This window comes from Chiroxiphia lanceolata, chromosome 3, assembly GCF_009829145.1.
Source record: "Chiroxiphia lanceolata isolate bChiLan1 chromosome 3, bChiLan1.pri, whole genome shotgun sequence".
Taxonomy (NCBI): Eukaryota; Metazoa; Chordata; class Aves; order Passeriformes; family Pipridae; genus Chiroxiphia; species Chiroxiphia lanceolata.
Genome location: NC_045639.1, coordinates 44379023 through 44398413, shown reverse-complemented (window position 1 = coordinate 44398413; position 19391 = coordinate 44379023). Strand labels below are relative to the sequence as shown.

The 19391-nt window shown below is 36.7% G+C and overlaps 1 protein-coding gene across 23 annotated transcripts in view; it reads left to right on the top strand.

Annotated features, from left to right (window-relative positions):
- AFDN (afadin, adherens junction formation factor) overlaps positions 1-19391 on the top strand; it is a 123586-nt gene that overhangs the window by 63964 nt on the left and 40231 nt on the right. For 15 of the 23 annotated variants that reach the window (XR_004356307.1, XM_032683994.1, XM_032684009.1 and 12 more), the window contains 10 exons: positions 27-88; positions 941-1146; positions 4777-4797; positions 5531-5676; positions 7964-8058; positions 10686-10951; positions 11448-11591; positions 12728-12926; positions 15733-15836; positions 17314-17400. Coding sequence is in view for 22 of the 23 variants with exons in the window: in XM_032683994.1 (XP_032539885.1) it covers positions 27-88; positions 941-1146; positions 4777-4797; positions 5531-5676; positions 7964-8058; positions 10686-10951; positions 11448-11591; positions 12728-12926; positions 15733-15836; positions 17314-17400 (1330 nt within the window). In the remaining variant the exon portion in view is untranslated. The remainder of the gene's footprint in view (positions 1-26; positions 89-940; positions 1147-4776; positions 4798-5530; positions 5677-7963; positions 8059-10685; positions 10952-11447; positions 11592-12727; positions 12927-15732; positions 15837-17313; positions 17401-19391) is intronic. The other 8 variants (XM_032684016.1, XM_032684002.1, XM_032684008.1 and 5 more) reach the window with 1 other exon arrangement.

The window sequence follows — 19391 nt, the reverse complement described above, 5'->3', positions numbered from 1 at the left end:
TTTTGATTGTTCTCATCTTTCTTTAGATCTCAGGATACCCATGGACCAGAACTGATACTGCCTGCCAGTATTGAATTCAGGGAAAGCTGTGAGTAAATTGTGAAGTTACAATACTACCATGTTGACACCTTTTTCTGTACTGTAATATTTCAGTGAGTTTGAAAACTTACAGGTAATTTAAGTAAACATTGAAAAAAATGTCTGTACAGGTGACAGACAATCTAGATAGACAACTAGATCAAACAATCTAATTTGTTTTATTGGGAGGATGAACAGATACTTCAGATATTGAGGCAGGTTCATGCATATCTAATTCTAATTGCATTTCAACTCTTTATCTTCAGATACTGAAATAAAATGTGAAAAAAATTCTAATCCCATCTCCTCAACAGTATTCATTTTCTTCTATACAGTTCTCTATGCCTTGGATAATAGATTATGTCTCGGTCAAAATCCATTTTATATTAAATTTGATTAGGTTAACATTTTCATTTAGAATTTCATTATTATCTTGCTCCCCAGGTTTTTAAGGCCTCAGATCTGGTAGAAAAATATCATACCAGAGATTGTCCAGACTCCAAATATTTGAAACTAAATAGATCTGTAAGCAAGCAAATACTGATTTTTTTTTATTTTTTTATTTTTGTATGGAAGCTTTGTAGGAATAAAATGTACAAGAGAAATCTTGCATTTTCCTGTTCCCTTGAAGGTGCAAATTCTCAGCAAAGAGATAGAAAATAGTACAGAAATGTTTCCCAATGATCACATTTTCTCTCTTTCTGTAGAAGTGTGTTGTTAATATGCCTGAGTAGACAATTAAGAGTTCAAATTCCTGTGTCTCCCCTCTCCCTCCCACCAAAGAAATCATCTATGCCTCAAGTTATGAAAATTTTCTTTCTGTCTTTGGCTTTATGTATTTTTTTTTCCTCTTTTTCTACAGCTGAAGATGCCTTCTTATCTGCCATTATAAATTACACAAATAGCTCGACAGTTCATTTTAAGCTGTCACCTACGTATGTGTTGTACATGACATGTCGGTATGTATTGTCCAGCCAGTACAGACCTGACATCACTCCTGCTGAGCGTACTCACAAAGTCATTGCAATAGTCAACAAGATGGTGAACATGATGGAAGGAGTGATACAGGTGAGTTACTCTGCAAAAATATGTCAAGGGAATTACGTACGTGTTTTTGGTAATCTAGCGAACTACTTAGTCTTTTGCATAGTCTGACCCTTAACAACAGTGGGTTAAACTGTAATACCTACATTGATTGCCCATAAGGAGGTTTGCTTTTATGTCAGTGAGTAATGTCAGTGGTAAGAAACTCTCTCCTGAGCAATGTGTGAAGTTAGGGAGTGGCTGTTGCTCTGAAGATACGTTCCCTGACAGGTCAATTTTCTCTAGAAGGTAAGATCTTTGCAAACATTTCTGGCTGTGAACACTTGTAGAACCAGTTGGATGGGCCTATTAAAGAATACCGTATAGGTAGCAGTTGTTTGCACTGATTGATGCTTGAAGTGAACATGTTAAAAAGATTCCTGACTCTTTAGTTTTGATCTTGTTACTTTCACAACTTTTGTAACCACAAAACTGGCAATAAAAACTTGGACTCTTTGAACCAAGCTGACACAATTGGTTTATAAATAGAAATACAAGTTTTCAAATGTTCCAACATTTTATATGTAGTCTAACACTATTGCTGCTGTATGTGCAAGATTTCTACAGAAGCACCAGGTGAGTTCTCTTTAGTGTTGGAATGCAGGATGAGATCCATTGGTTTGTCTGTGAAGTTAGACAATACCTTGCATTGTGTAACTTGATAAAATGGTCATATCCTCAAAAAGGAGTTAGTTTGGGTATCTCTAATAATTAATTATTGCAACTTCTTTGTCTGCAGGTTTTTCTCAGAGGAGAAATTGAAATATGTTTCTGTATTTATTCAAGCAGGTGTATTTGTTGCCAAATAGTGCTGCCAGAGTAGCTTATATAGAGCAAGGACGCTGCTGCACTAAGCACTATAAGAGCATAACAAATGCGTCAGTCCTGCCTTAGAGAATTTACAATGCAAGTGTTACAAAACAGGTTGATTAAGGAAGAATAGGAAAGTAAACAACAGAAGTGGCATGAAAGTCACAGCAAACCAAAACTGTTCAGCTTTTTTTCTCATTTTGTTAAGATTGAGTGGAGTTTTCAGCATGGGGAATGTCATCATTAGACAGGTCTGTAAACTTATACAACAGCCCCCCAAGAAAGAATGAGAGAAAATGCCAATGTTGAGGACATTTTGCAATAAGAAAATAAAGATTAGTCTTCTATGTATGTTCCAAAGCTGATCTGAAGGTGGAGGGCAGTTGGAATCTGAAGTGAAGAACTAGTAGGTTGCTTTGAATCTTGATGTCACAGTGGATATTAGATAAAATTGAAATGGTATCAAAAATTAAATATTCAGGTTCTTTTATTAAAAAAAAACAAGGAAAATCTCATTGTGGAAGAGGGGAGACGGGCTGTAGTGGAGAAAATGAGCTGGAAAGAGCCTGCACATAAGCAATTCAGCTGGGGGAATGGAAACAGAGAAAGGGTAGGCTTCAAATATAAACTGGAAGTTACAGTTCTTATTCAAAAAAAGTCACTCAGTTTATACTATCAATGACCCAAAAAAGACTTTGAATGACAGAGGTGGTACAGTGAGAAAGCAGAAATAATGTTCTCCATTGTTTGTGTTAAACAACTAACCATGTAGCTGCAGGAAGATATTAGAGGGCTGGACTCAAATATCAGTTCGATTTGAAAACAAATCAAAGCTAGAAAGTAGAGTATCCTCTGAAAATGTTTCTTTACAGCACTGGGAAGGGCTTCCCAAATCATGTGCAGCCTTGTGGTTGTTTTTCAAGCAATTATGTTTTCTATAATCCTGATAATACTATTACAAAACTGTTAAAACCAAGTGTTTGTCTGGACTGTCCTTTGTGAAAGGCCGTTTCTACAGCTTTGTAACTTCACAGTTGCAATCTAACATCCAACCTAAATTTTAAGGAACACATCAACAAGGAAGTGTATATGTGGTTTGTGAAAGATGTTACCTAGTTGCAAGAAATAAACCAAAAAGAGTCGGAGGTTGCATAAAAATTAAGAGGAGGTCCTTTCAAATGTCATGCTGAAGAAGCTGGAGGAAAGAGAGAAAATCACATGGGAGACAAAAAAGTAAAACTTAAGTGAATGTCAAGGTTAATGAGCTGGAGGCAAAGAAATGCATTGCTTATAATGAGCAGTAAAATGTCTTTAGCTTGGACCTGTCTTAGTGGAGTATAAACACTAGGAGCTAAGCTAGGTCAAATTGCTTCATCTAAGGTGTAAAATAAGTTATATTGATGGCCATCACAGTTAAATTACCATGTAATAAGTCATATCGCAGTACCTTTTTTGTATGTCTGACTGTAAAGCATTCCTGCACTAAAAATGATATGAGGGTGTGAGAGAGAAAACAAATGGGAGGCAAGGGGAGAGATGCACCCTAAACAGAAGTAGTGAGGTGTACAAATCCTGAGCTGTACTGTGGCAGTAAAATAAATGGTTTAGATCCTAATTTTGCCTGCCAAGATCAGAAAGTCTCTTTACAAAGTTACTCAAGAAGTACTTGCTAAGAAATTAAATCTATGACTTTCTGTAGTCTCTTCATTAGTGTATGGAAATATTATAGATGATTTAATATGAGATAGGAATAAAATTGGAGAGATGTATGAGAAGGCTCAGGGCTTTCAATAAAAAACTAGGAATAGATACTTTATATAAAAAAGCCATTTTTTGTATCCTGATTTTTTTTTTCCCCCTAATCATTCTGTGGCATTTTTCATCCTTTTTAAATTTTAACATTCATTTGCAGAAGGAGCATCTCCTTTTGTTCTGTGCCAACACATCTTCAATCAGTTCAGAGTGCTTTGGTTGGAAAGGGAAAAGAAACAGAAATTTGGGGGTTGGAGTTCTAACTAAAATTATGGCAAATATTGTCTCAAATATTTGCATCTAAACTCACTGTGTTGCAGGGGGAGTGATCTGAATAGAAAGCCAAAAATAATTAAGAGCTCAGTTTTAAATAATCAGACAAACATATCTGTTGGGTTTTTTTTTTTTCCCTCTTAAGTCAGTGTACCTTTATATGTACCAGCATTAAGAAACTTAGTGTGGTATTTCATTTGAATCTTTTGTTGTTTAAAATGGTCTTTTTGTTCTTTAATTGAAAAACCATATATTAAATCTGTCCTAGGTGTTTTATGTATTTTGTTTGCTTTTGAGTGTTGTTGGTTGGGTTTTTTGGTTTGGTTTTGTTTTGTTTTTTTAATAGATGCTTTCTGTCTCTCTTTATATGTGTTTGTATATTGTCTCCATTGCAGCAGTGTGGGCAAAATAGCTCCCTGGATCTGTTACTCAGATGGCTAGTTTCCCCATTGCCTGCAAAAAGTTCTAGGGGGTTTCTGTGGCACACTGAGCATGGAATAACCAACTAGTTTGGGATGTCAGCTACTATAAAGCATTCCTTGGATGAATTGTGACATGTGGGCACTTCAGTTTGTAGCTGTTGTGCTACTAGTCCTGTTAAAATAATTAAGTTTTTCAAAGGAGCTCAGTTGCATTGCAGCTACTGATTAATACATCTGTGTATAACTCTGAACATGTGTTGTACCTTCATATTTAGTGTTTGATTTCTAAAGCTTTCATGATTGTTCACAAGTTTCTTTCTTCTATTCTGTTTGATTTCCTTCGTCCGTTTTTCTCCAGGAGGTAGACCAGGTTGATCAGGTAGGATATATTGCTGGGAACTGATCCTAGCTATGTTGGCTTAGCTCAGTTTCTCATGCTGCTTTCATATCAAAATACAATACTCAAACAGCTGGACTTGAACAGTTCATAACACTCATTCAGCAACTGGAACATGCAGTACTAAAATCCTTTTTTGACTTTGCAACTTTTACGGCATTCCATAATTTCTGCTTAACGCACTTCAATGTGGATATGAAATGACCAAAGTTCTTTTTCTTCCCTTTATTTTCTTTTTTTGTTGTTTGTGGTTCCTATTCTTTGGATTTCATCTGAGGTTGCCTGGCCTGGCATTTGTGGTCGGGAGATGGTGAGATAGATCAGTACTTGATACTGAATCACCTGGTATCACAGCCAGTGAGCGCAGTATCAGCGTGGCAGTGGGCAGTAGTGAATATGCGCTTAAAAGTGCACAGATTACCAGATACTGCGTTCTGATAAGCTCTTAGCACTAGATGCTTACGTTGTGGCTTTATTGATATGGCTATTGGCATTCTATCAGATGTTCGTGTGTTCAGTGAACATGTTAAAATTGAACTCACTAGTTACAGCACTTGCAATATTACATGCAAACATTTTGCAAATATCTGGTATCTGAGAGATGTATGGTGAAATGGGAAGAGGTACTGGTCTATCTTTTGGAGTCTTTTTAAGCTGCCATGCTTTATTTGAAAACTATTTCCGTGTATTATTTCTTGCTTCTTTACACTTACAGAAACAGAAGAATATTGCTGGGGCACTTGCCTTTTGGATGGCAAATGCATCTGAATTACTGAATTTCATAAAGCAAGACAGAGATCTTAGCCGAATTACTGTGGATGCACAAGATGTTTTGGCACACTTGGTTCAAATGGCATTCAAGTAAGGCTTTCAAACTTAATGTTTTACTTACCGTATTCTGTGTTTCTGTGGTTTTTAGAAAAACTTCACATTTTTGTCAAATTGTAGGTATAGCAATAATGTCTTTTGTGTATAGGTAAATATCTGAGAACTTATAAGAAAGGCTAGAGTTACTTCTTCAGACAGATGCCTTGTTTTGTGAATATGGATCACTGAGTTATGCAATGAGTTTCATCTGTTAGCTGTTCTTGTGAAAGTTGAGGCTGCCAATGAAAATGTTAAGGAAATATTATTTAAATTTAGTTTGTGTTGATTGCTCTCTCTTAATGTAATGTGAGGAAAGGTTATTTTTGCTGTTAATATACAAATACATAGGATTAAATATTTACTGTCTCTAAAGTAATGAATCTTTTGCTCTTTAAGGGCTTCTAATTATAATCTACTTTCATAATTCTCATAAATAGCGATTTGCTCAGTGGTTTTTTGCACAGTTTTTTTTTTCTTAAAAGTAGAAGGACATGTTTTGGCTTGGGGTAAAAATCAAATTATGGTTGTCTGCTCAGGCAATTACAATACTGATTAAAAGAAAATTTGAAAGAAGTACCCAAAGGGAAGGGAAACCCTCAGAGGAAAGGATCCTTGAACAAAGACAGCAACATTGACTGAGCACAGCACTAATCAACAAGAAAGGCCTAATTTTTGTTCATATTTAGATTTTTTTCTCCTTGAGCCACTACTAAACAAGTATTTCTCAGCAAATTTGTGTATCAGAAGCTAATGTTTAGAGAAGCTCCAGTGTACCTTGGGTGACTTAGACCCAGCCTTCCTTCACTAGTAGGCTGCCTATTTTAAATATATTTCCATTTTTCTGTAATATGAAATATTATATTCTGTGCTCTTTTTATACTGTGACAGGATGGAAGACCTAACCATGGTTTAAACATTTAGCTTTAAAAGTGGCTGTTTTCTCTGAAGAGCAATATGTGTAGTACGTAAAACCTGATCATTGCTTTCTGAACTTGCAAAAGGTTTCAGAGGAGCACCAGACTCCTTTGTATGGGCTCCCACAAATTTAATTTTTTTTCTCTTGGTAAATTATGGGCAAATAGGGTATAGCAAGTAGGTATTTTGACAAAATCTTTCAATTTTTATAGCATCTCTAAATTACCAACTGTTAATGGAGCTGTGCCTTTTTGCTACAGCTCAGTGTTTTGCATTGGTGTTTTGAAACAACTCATTGCTACTTCAATTTTCTAGGTAGTCATTGAAGGCAGAATATTGTTGTGGCTAGGAAGGAATGGTGCTGCTGTGTTTTCTTTGTGCATTATGAACAGACTGGATGCAAAAATATTTCTGAATTTTAGTTGTGTGAATTCTCACTACGTACACTGTAACTGGCAGATTCCAAATGCGTGTATTAAACGTTTGGAGAACTGTGGAACTTAAGAGGCAAATAAAAAAACACAATTGAAGCATGGAAAGCAAGAAATCTGCCTTGAAAATGTTATTTGATGGTAACAGGCAGAAATCTGCTGTGAAAGTGTTACTTGATGGTGACTGGCATATGCCAGGACTGGTTGAAATTGCGATGGCTATTATTTTCCAGCAACTGGGGATATTTCATTAGGAATGTTACTAGTGAAACAGAAGGGGAAGTTTTAGAAAGCCATGACATATTTTCCTTTATACACGTGTTTACAATTTGATTCCCTTTTAGTTTCAATTCTTAACAGAAAGTGTATCAATGAATTCACAAAAACAATGTAAAAGAAAATGTTTAATTGTAGCAGAGAAAGAATACTAAAAAAGACTTTTCATTTCAGTGTAAAGTTAAGAGAAATACGAGAATCAAAAAATTGCTCACACAAAACACTAGGGCCGTTTCAGGATTTTTTTATGCAGTCAGAATAGGAATTTTTTTTTTTTCTTAATACTACTCTTGGTAGATTTTAAAACAGATTAAGTGTGTTTCTGTTCAGAAAAAATAATTTTTGCAAACTTACAGAACCCAAGTTTGGCCTGACAGCATCTTTTTGTGTAGCATGTGACCTTTGCTTACAAGTGCAGTAGTGATGTTGCATTTAAATGACTCTGCTTGTTCCCAGACAACTGAGTTCTTTTTGCAACATTTCTAGGAAAAGTGTGGGAGAGTTGGTCTCTCTGGCCTTTTAAAAAGTATTATTTGGTTTCCTACAGTCATAACACTGCGATTTCAAGAATCTTGTAATTTGATAGATCTCTTTTCTTTAAAACCATTTGTAATGAGCACATACAGGATTTAATTATTTTTTTCCCCATTCCCTTCCAGGTACCTGGTTCACTGTCTGCAGTCAGAGCTTAATAACTACATGCCAGCATTCCTTGATGATCCAGAGGAAAATAATCCTCAGAGGCCTAAAATAGGTTAGACTACTTGATCTTTTCTTTTGTCTTCCAAACATACCATTAATTGTTGACAGAAGTTCTGTTTATTACTAGTGATAGGACATCCATGAGTTGCCCTAACCCTTGAAAATTGTTTGGATCAATTTTGTATGGATGATAAGAAAGGACAGTAGGGACATTCAGGTGATCCATACTGAGTTTAAAAATCATGCAATAATTTAATCTGGAGGGCAACCTCTGGGTTTCATCTAATTGAGTGTCTTGCTCAAGGCAGGTGAAACTGGATCAGGTTTTCAGAGTTTTAAATGTCCACTGAGGGATGGGTATCCATAACACCTCTGAGTAATCTGTTCTGATGTTTGACTGCCCTCATGGTGAAAATACTTTTCCTGTATCTTATTGGAATTTCCCATGTTGCAGTTTTTGTGTTGGTTTTTCTGTTGTTTTGTGCTATCACTGTGCACCTTTTGGGAGGGATCTTGTTCTGAACCCTCCCATTAGGTAGAGGAGGACATCAATAAGCTGTGCCCTCAGCCTTCTCATTCGCAAGGATGAAGCAAATCCAGTTCTCTTTCCCTCGTATGCCCTTTTCTCCAGGCTGCCAATCATCTTGGTGTGTCTCTGCTGAATTTGGTCCCATAAATCTGTATCGTCCTTGTGCTGGGGAGTCTAAAACTGGATGCAGTCTCACAAATGCTGAATTCATAGGAAGGATTTCTTCCCTCTCTCCCTTCTGCTAGCTGCGCTGCTGCTAACTTAACAGCTTAGTATGCAACTGGCTACCTTTCAAGCAAAGATACACTAGGATCTCTATATAATTTTCACCAGGGCTGCTTTCTATCCAGATGGCACCTGTCCTGTGCTGTTGCATAGACTTAGTCCTTCCCAGATGCAGGACTTAGCAGTTGCCTTTGAGCTTCTTGAAATCTCTGTCAGCCCATTTTCCAGCCTACTGAGGACCTTCTGAAAAATACTGCTACCCTTCAGCATATCAGTATTTCCCCCCATCTTGGCATCGTCTGAATTTGCTGAAAATGTACTCCGTCCAATCTCTCAGGTCATTAATAGTCATTAAACAGGATCAGTCTCAGCCTCAATCCTTGAGGGAAGCCACTGATAGCTGACTGCCAACTGGACTTTGTATCCATAAATCCACCAAGTCCAGTGGTACAACCAGTTCTCTCCATATGTTACCATCAGCTTATCCAGTCCTTACCTCAGCAGTTTCACTGTAGGGATGTTATGGGAGGATCTGTACCTAGTCCTAGGTACTAAGGTTAAGCTGACTGGCCTTGTAAATTCCTACCAAGGTTCCCTGCCTTGATACTTGACACATGATGCTTGCTTTGGAGCAATGAAACCTTCCTGTCCCAAGAGAGCACTCTGCTCATGTGTGCTATCCCACTGTGTATGTAATCCTGCTCAGTGACTGTGCTCAGACTTCTAATGCCTCAATAATTGAAGTAAAGATGATCTGCAGTGTGATTAAGTACAGTCATTTTGAGGAACTACGAAGGGTATTTATGCAAAATTCATAGATACTTTCTGGTCCTTTGCATATTAAGCTTTTTGTGTTTGCTTTTTTCCTGCATTGAACGTTGGAGGAAGACTACAAAGATGCAGTGTTGGGTTTTTAGTACCCAGTACTGTGAGAGAGAGTACGTTCAGGCACAAAACCCCTGAAAAAGTAGCAAACTCATACTGGAATAATAAAGGCAGATACTGTTATTATTTGTTATTTTGAGCTGCTTTATAGCTTTCTGTCTATTAACCTATAGATAATTTTTTCAGGCACAGTCCTGTGTCTCAGTTCTAAAAACAATTAATGTGATGGTCTTTTCAATAGAGATTTCAGATTAAAAGTGTTGCCTTAAAAGAAGACTCAGAGATAGAAGTGCTACTTGTATAAATACATTCTACCAGGGAGGACGTTTGCTCTTGGTGATGCTAATGGGAAATCTCTATTGCTTGTTAGATAATATTGCAGTGCAGTAATTGGCAAAAGGAAATTTAAGCAATGCTTTAAAAAAACAATGTATAAACAGAAGGTGCATTCTGCTGGTTTTTAAGTGCATCATGCAGTGTAAATAGTTTCTGCTGAAATTTCTGAGTACAGTTTGATACTTAACTTCAAGAAGCTATGGAATAATTGCAATATGCATTTGAAACAGCAGAATATGAAGTTTTTAACTTGTTATAAAAAATGATAGAAAAATCAGTTTACGGAAGCGAGGATGTGATTTAAGGCTTTCTGCTGTGCCTTTTGCAACCAGACATGCCTGTCTCGTATTGGCCTTTTTAGCCACCAGCGCGCTTGTGACAAACGTGGGTAGAGCCCTCCCCAAATCTTCATTCACAAAGCCTGGCCATGATAGCCAGTTATGTACTTGCATGCTAAAGATTTTCTCCCAAGAGTTTATTTTCATTTCAGGAGTTAAACACATTCCAGGTATCAATTTAATGGTGCTCCCTCTCGAAAACCATGGAGCAGTAAATTTTTTCCTGGAAGTCTGTGTAACTTATATACATTTAGATTCCAGCTAGCATTCACCAGACTGACTTAAGTGTCTCTGTATTATATTTTTATTGCCTAAACCAGGTGTACACTGGAGTATGTGAATGTGATTTACTTTTTATCTCTGTAGATGATGTGCTGCATACATTGACTGGAGCTATGTCCCTGTTGCGACGATGTAGAGTGAACGCTGCTCTGACTATACAGCTCTTCTCCCAGCTGTTTCACTTTATCAACATGTGGCTTTTTAACAGATTAGTTACAGCCCCAGATTCAGGGTTATGTTCACATTACTGGGGAGCTATTGTTCGTCAACAGTTGGGCCACATTGAAGCCTGGGCAGAAAAACAAGGTTTAGAATTGGCTGCTGATTGTCACCTGAGCAGAATAGTACAGGTGAGTGTATTTGTGATTAACACTTCTCACATTCTTGAATATTCAAAGGGAATGCATATTCTGTGTTCCTAGAGAATAGCATATGGACAAGTGTAGTTTGTGTGAATCAATCCTGGAACACTGAGGTAGCGAGAAAAGACACAAAATGTGTATTCAACATGATTAATATTTAAATTGCAAGTGAAATTAATAATTAGTGAACATGCTATTCCATTTCTGTTTATAAAACTGAGCTATAACTATGCTGAACAGAGACAAAAACAGCTGAAAAACTGATATGCCTCATCTATGATAGTTTTACCATACTATTAATTCATCTTATAGATACATTATGTATATTCAGTGGTTGTTTTGGGGTTATTTGTGTTGTTTCTGTTACAAATCTGCTTCTTACTTTGTCTTTTCCTCTATCTTGTCTAAAGAACACTCAGAAACAACGCTTAAGGTTCATTATGGTTTGAATTTGTCATCTGTGACTTTTTCCCCCCCTCTCCAGGCAACCACATTGCTTACCATGGACAAATATTCACATGCAGATGTTCCACATATTAACAGTACTTGCTTTAAGCTGAATTCTCTGCAGCTACAAGCTTTGTTGCAGAATTATCACTGTGCTCCAGATGAACCACTCATCCCAACAGTAAGTCTCTTCTATCCCTCACTGTGCAGTTTTAACATAAATGAGAAGAAAAACAGTGGCTGTAAATAGCTACTTTATCTTTGGTGGGTGTACTTCACTGATTCAAGTAGGATATTAAAAAGAATCTCTCTTACATGGAGTCAGAAAGTAAGGTACTGCTCCACGTTGCACATGCTCAGAGAGGTGTCACTGCACCTTATACTGTTGGTGGATGAAATACAAAAAGGTGGTAGAAGAGAGAACAGAGCACCCCCAAAAGCTGGTTGTGTGTAACCAGAAGGAACAAATGTTGGTAATTTGTAGAAATCAAAGAAAAGCAGCAGGAACACTAAGCTTTTTCGCATGAAGAATGTAAAAATCCATGAATCCTGAATCCCTTCATACAGGTAGTAGACAGGTTATCCTTTAGACAGATTGATACCTGGAACTTATATGTAGATGTATGTATAATGTTGATTTTGGAACTGGTTTATATCTTGATATTTAACATAACTGGCAATTCTAAGTTTTATCCATGGGAAAAGTCAAAAGAGAATGTGTTCCTGGCAGAATTGTAAAAAACACTCTTAAGGTAAACTCTGATAGCTCACTGATCTTTAAAAAAAAAAAAAAGGCAAAGACAGTCTAATATTTATATAGCTGAATGCATTGTCTACAAATTCCTTTCTTTGTGAACTTTGGATACATGTTTACTAAATCAAAGGTACAAGTACAACCATTGTAAAGGTGTTGACGGGGACAGGACTTGGAGATATTTTTGTATATTGGCTACCAAACTAGAAAGTCTTGCTGAAGAACATAGCCTATATTTCCTGTTTACATATAGGTGGAATTCCATTGGTTTTGGTTTTATTATTATTATTATTAATTAATTAAAAACATGTCCCACAAGTTTGGAAACAGTGAAGTAAAAATAAGTGCTTCTGTTACATTTGCTAATACAATTATCTATGGGATTTCATAAAATAAAACAGTGCAGTGTATTGACTGTACGTAGTGGAGCAAATGAAGTCTTATATCTGATAATTTATTTTCCAAATTTCTTTTTATTGCAGTTTTAATATCTTAGACTTAGGTTTTTTTCCTTAATGAAATTACTCCTTTTCAGTAACGATGTCTTTCTACCTTCTGTCCAGGAGTTGATAGAGAATGTAGTAACTGTTGCAGAGAATACGGCTGATGAACTTGCTCGCAGCGATGGCCGAGAAGTCCAGCTGGAAGAGGATCCTGACTTACAGCTACCTTTTCTTTTACCGGAAGATGGCTATTCCTGCGACGTTGTCAGAAATGTTCCAAGTGGTTTACAAGAATTTTTAGATCCACTCTGTCAAAGAGGTTAGTGCTTCTGTTGTTTTACAGTTATCCTTTTTAGTGTAATGCACACAGAATGCAAAATACAATTTAGATAAATGTGAACCACTTTTTCCTTATGTATGTTTCAGTCTTCTTATACTATGTTCTTCGAGTGTTTACTTTTGCAACCCATTAAAACTGTTAAGGCTTTTTTAATCCTTACCCTTTCTCCCTGCCCCTTTCGTTCATTTTCAAGGTTCTAAGTAAGCAGTGCTGAGTTACTAGTGCATGCTGAAACTTTGTTTTGCCTTTGCTCCAGAACCTTTTTTTTATTTTTAAAGCCACTGTGAATTAAATAGTTGTCACTTTTTTTTTTTTTGCTCATCAACTCCTTTCTTATAACATTAAAAAAAACACATGAGCTAAAATAGTTCTTTCAGTGTCGATCAGTGTAAGAATGTATGATTTGGGCATCTGTAGTCAAACAAAATTTCAGATGACAAGTAGATTGCTCTTATGTTTGGATGAAAGTGACTTAAATTTGAGAAAGTAAAGCAGGGGGTCTGTCAGAGCATTTATATTAAATTAACAAGTTATAATCTTTATCTGGTGCTACTCAATTTGATTAGAATTTCTTTTATTATAATTAGAATTTCTTAATTTTCTGTTTAAAAACAATTGTTTAAAAAATTTGTACAGGAATGTACAAGGCTGTAGCAAAGGAGACTACCGACAAAGCAGACTTGCCCTATACTACAATAAAGTTTTGCAGTGGTTGGTTCCAACTTAATTTATAGAAAAGCTATATTCTTGCATTTAAAAAGAAAAGTAGGAAACTGACTGTTTTGAAAGTACAGTGTGTTACAGAGGATGTAGTCTGGAGACTAAAGGAGACCTATGGAATAAATTCTTTAATTAGTAAGTATAATTCAGTTGCCATAAAAATGGCCATATATTTATTGTAAGTAAGGCCTTTTTAATGCATACATTCAAAATTTTACATTTTAGACCTCCCTTAAATTATACTGAGGGACTTTTTGCAGTAAATGAACGTAAACTGAATTGCTGGAAAATGGTCTTTGTGAGGAGGAGAATATCATATATGTGGAAAATATCATATATTTGGATGGAGTGATTCATAATTTGCCTGTGATGTAGATTCTTGTTGTTCCTGATTTAGGAAACAATGTTGGATACTCTGAGCTGCTGTTGCTTCTTTTTCAAAATTCTAGGAATTGCTCAAATAACAAAGTAAATCAAACTAAATGCCTCTTTTAATTGAAGAGTTATATTTAAAAAGGTAATGAGTCCAGGCAAAGCTTCACCTCTGCCAAATTTATGCTGAGATAGGTTAGTCCCTCTGCAAAGGAGAAGATTTCTGTGACTCTGTCTTAATCAGAGTTCTGGTGGTTTGTATTTTAAAAGATGATTTGATGTTTCATGTCTCTTTTGAAACTGGTTGGTAAAAACAGTATTTTGCAGCCCCAGAGTTTTCTGGGAGCTTGTAGTGTTTTTAAATACATATGTTTCTCAGAAACAGCAGCTGTAGAACTATAGATTTTGTAGATAGCATGAAATTGCAGTGAAGCCCATAATGGCACCTGAGGTGTAAGATTCAACACATTCACGAATATAAAAAGATAAATACTACTGTTTTGTTTCATAGAATCATAGAATAATAGAATCAGCTGGGTTGGAAGGGACCTCTGAGATCATCAAGTCCAACCCTTGATCCAACACCGCTGTGGTTACTAGACCATGGCACTAAGTGCCACATCCAGTCTCTTTTTAAAAATCTCCAGGGACGGAGAATCCACTACTTCCCTGGGCAGCCCATTCCAATGTCTGACCACCCTCTCTGTAAAGAATTTCTTCCTAATATCTAACCTAAACCTCCCCTGGCACAGCTGAAGACCTTGCCCTCTTGTCTTGCTGATAGCTGCCTGGGAGAAGAGGCCAACCCCTACCCGGCTACAGCCTCCTCTCAGGTAGTTGTAGACAGTGATGAGGTCTCCCCTGAGCCTCCTTTTCTCCAGGCTGAACAGCCCCAGCTCCCTCAACCTTTCCTCATAGGACTTATGTTCAAGTTCCTTCACCAGCCTTGTTGCTCTTCTCTGGACCTGCTCCAGCACCTCAATATCCTTCCTGAACTGAGGGGCCCAGAACTGGACACAGTACTTGAGGTGTGGCCTCACCAGTGCTGAGTCCAGGGGCAGAATCACTTCCCTGGACCTGTTGGCCATGCTGTTCCTGATACAGGCCAGGATGCCATTGGCCTTCTTGGCCACCTGGGCACACTGCTGGGTCATGTTCAACTTCCTGTCAATCCAAACTCCCAGGTCCATTTCCACCTGGCTGCTCTCCAGCCACTCTTGTCCCCAGCCTGTAGCGCTGCATGGTGTCATCTGCAAATTTGCTAATGGTGCACCTGATCCCCTCATCCAGATCATCAGTAAAGATATTAAACAGAACTGATCCCAACACTGATCCCTAGGGGACACCACTAGTGAATGCAGCAACTGGATGCAGCACCATTCACCACCACTCTGGGCCTGGCCCTCCAGCCAGTTCTTAACCCAGCACAGAGTGTCCCTGTCCAAGCTGTGGATTGCTAGATTTTCAGGAGAATGTTATGGGGAGATGGTGTCAAAGGCTTTGCTGAAGTGCAGGTAGATTACATCCACAGCCTTCCCCTCATCCACCAGGCGGGTCACCTGATCATAAAAGGAGATCAGGTTGGTCAGACAGGACCTGCCCTTCCTAAACCCGTGCTGGGTGGGTCTGATAAGGTTTCTATTAATCTGTTGAGAAAATACCGTGACTATGCTGATGTTACTTTTTCTTTCAGGTTTTTGTAGACTAACACCTCATCCGCGGTCACCAGGCACATGGACAATATACTTTGAAGGTGCAGACTATGAAAGTCACCTGTCACATGAAAATACTGAACTCGTAAGTGTTGATTCAGTGAATAATTGCTAAAACTGCTATCTTGGCAAGCCATTGAGTTTTATGTGATCAGTTTTAGTCCTTGTTAGGAAGAACAGGCTGCTTTGTTAAATATGTAGTTTATCAATGATTTGGTGAATTTAAGGAACTATTTGCAGATTTTTTTAAGTCACTCTTTTTCTAGGCTGTAGCATGGTATAATTTTCACATAAGCAAACTCTGTCTATCATGTTCCACTGCTCTGAGAGTAACCAGTGAAGAAATTTCTGTTAAACACAGGCAAAAATATATATATCTGTAAATAATTATAAATACTGTAAATAAATTATAAAGTGAATGGCGCTGTAGGTTGCTTTTATTTATAAACTGTCAGCTACCAAATAAATATTTAGTATTAAGTTCTAATCTGATACTTTCTCCTGAAAACCTAGTAGGAAAAAAATACTTTAGTTTTCCCTTTCATTATACTTATTAAAGAAGGGTTTCACTTCAGTGCAAGGTAGCTTTTTTTCTTTTCTGCTATAGGTTTTTGTTTGTTTGTTTGTTCTGTGAGGTTTTTCTCTGTCTGTTTGGATATCAAAGTTACAGAACAACTTGGTTTTGGAAAGATGGTGGCTTTGTGTGAAATAATTTTTAGAGTAACTAAACAGAAAAGGCTTCATAGTTATAATTAGTATTCCCAGCTTAAAAACTACTTACTTTTCTAGTACTTGAGCTTAATAGAAAGTGTTAATATTTTTTAAAAATAATTCCCTTGGCTTTTATTTTTACTTTGTCATGGGTCTTATGGAACTTTCAGTTAGCTTGTATTCCTGTTAAACCTGAGATGCTCTAATTTATATGCTTCACCTATGAAGGCTGTGATGACAACTTTGAGTTGAGGAACTAGCACTGTTAGAAGATACAACCCCCCAAAAAATTACTGAACTTTTTTAGGCACTCAAACTGTATTCGAGAGTTTTCAGAAGTGAAATTTTTTGTAACTTTATTTCAAGGCTTTAACTCTGCCTTTTAAATTAATTGGTCTCTTGATATGTTTGGAGGATTATCTTCCAGATGCAGGACTAAAAATTGAACTCCATGTAGATCACCCTCACCTTTGTATAGGGGCCTTCAGAGCCCAAACTTCAGTTTTCTTTAAAAGTTACTACAATTTTATAGACCTGTTACATTTCAAATTGTAACTCATTAATAATCTCTTTACTGAATTAGAGGAGGAGGAACAACGGGTAAACTTCAAAGTTTCAACAGTGTTTACAACACAGGTGTAGTACTTAATAATATGAATCCATAGTAATCAAATATTAGATATTCTACCTTTAAAATGGAGTACCAGCTGTATTATTTAGGATGCAAGATCTGCTGCTCTTAACAATTTAAGAGTTTTTTGTAACAAACTATTTTGCGCAGTAACTTTCCTAGCCTGGCAGTAAATATGAACTTCTGAATTTTTTCTTCTTTCCCCTTTCCTGTTTGATAGGCTCAGCCTTTGAGGAAAGAACCTGAAATTATCACTGTAACACTAAAAAAACAGAACGGAATGGGACTGAGCATTGTTGCTGCCAAGGTACGGAAGTCAGTTTGTTTAAATCTTATTGAAAAAAGCTTCTATTTTTGTCAGCCTACTGTGGAAAATGTTAATGAAAAAATCTATTTCCCTTTAGTTTATTGTGCACATGGTGTTGACCATGTTTTTATTCTGACTGGGGAATATTTCTGTAAAATACACAGATGTGGACAATACAAAAGGAAACATAATATGGATTTAATTATTCTGACATTTAACTTCAAATCTCTACTACAGGTTTATTAATTTTTTCAGAGATAAAAATTGGCATTATAATTAAATGGAATTAATAAACAGGCTTATTTAGAACTTCTGCTGAAAGAAAAGCAGTAAATACAAAGAACAGAATGTGTGGGGGTTTTTTTAATTGATGAATAAATAAAATAATTCAGTTGTATGTATTAAAGTTTATATACTTTCTGATATGAAGACACCTTTTCTTTTGCACAGTGTACAGGTGCAAGTATGGTTTCAGTTTTGCTTCTTTATATTAGAGAGCTACAGCTGTAATAGCTGGGTGGAGGAGGGTGTACCTCTTGCCCTGACTTGCCAAAATTGTGGGTGTGTGCTGTTCTTAGTTGCACTAGATAGTAATGTATAGAATGCACATACAGCTCCAGCCACCAGATGGAAGACTTCACTAGTTGGTTGGTTTTGCTTTATTAACTGGATCAAATAGTAGACACAAGCTTTTGAGTTTAAAACTTGTTATAAATTACACAACAGCGATACCCAAAAGTCTGTGTTGTAATTACGTGGTGTACAACAGATAGAACAAGTCTTTTCTAATGTCTGTTCACTGTGTAATACATGAAGCTTCAGGATACTGTGGTCCTCCTTGGCACTTTAGTGCATGAGCTGAAAACATAATTGGTTTACTGCTTTTAAGTTATTTCATGTAGCTAATTGCTTCTAAACAGCACAAATTTTTTTTCCCTACAACTTTGCTCATTTCATAGTCTGTTCTTGAAATGGTAATCTTGCATGATATCAGCTTTAAAGAGTTATTTCTGCCATCTGTAAGGGAATGCCTGGTGTCAAATGTATGGTGCTAACAATCAGCAGTTATTGAGTAAACAATTCAGACTCTAAAAAAATTAACTCAATATTCTGCTCTTATTTGGTGGAGTGAGTTAATAATTTGAGAAGCAAATACTAGATGTTGACACCAAATTAAATACGTATCAGACTTCTGACTGCCATCAGCATTTCTGTTGAATGTTTCAAAATGTGCAGTGGAAACTACTTTTTTCTTCACATTAAACTTGAAATCCGATTTCTCATCTAGAGTGAAGCGGGATATTGCAGGGGGAAAAGTCCTTTTTCACTGAAACTGGCTGGCCTCTAGATGTCATTTTAGCAACTGACATTTAACTTCCATTAGCAGCATTAGCAGTGCTACTGGTCAGTGTGTAAGCTTGATTTGAAGGTTTTTTACAATTATTTAACAAATTTCATGATTTCTTTATCATGGTCAGTCATGGAAGCAACAGTTTTCATCTCTGCACAGTTGCAGCAACACTGGTTTAGGCAGTGATTGCATTTCATCTTACTACTGTGTGCTTGTCATAATATTGGAATTATGATTTAAAAACAGTTATGTTTTAAATCTTGGTCTGAAATAAGCAAGAAGCAGATTGGTTTAGTTTCCGTCTATGTAGAATACAAACTTTTGCTTAATTTGAATTCATCAAAATGTTCATTGGGCAAAAGTGATCATATGCATTGTATTGAAACAAGTTGCTGTAGTAGTTAAATAGGATTATTTTCAAGAGGTTCAAAGTTGCATACTGTAAGTAATTATTAGTATGTTTTTCCTGTAATAACCTTCATAAAACAAAGAGTAAGGAAGAACTACAGGCATTCATTTTCTCAGTTTGGTCAGAGCAGAACAGCTTAGAGAACTGAGTGAGCATGACTGAGAAGCTAGCAATAATGGGTGGACTTTTTCTTTCTGTTCCTATCTTGTTGACTTTGACTGGTATTTTTTT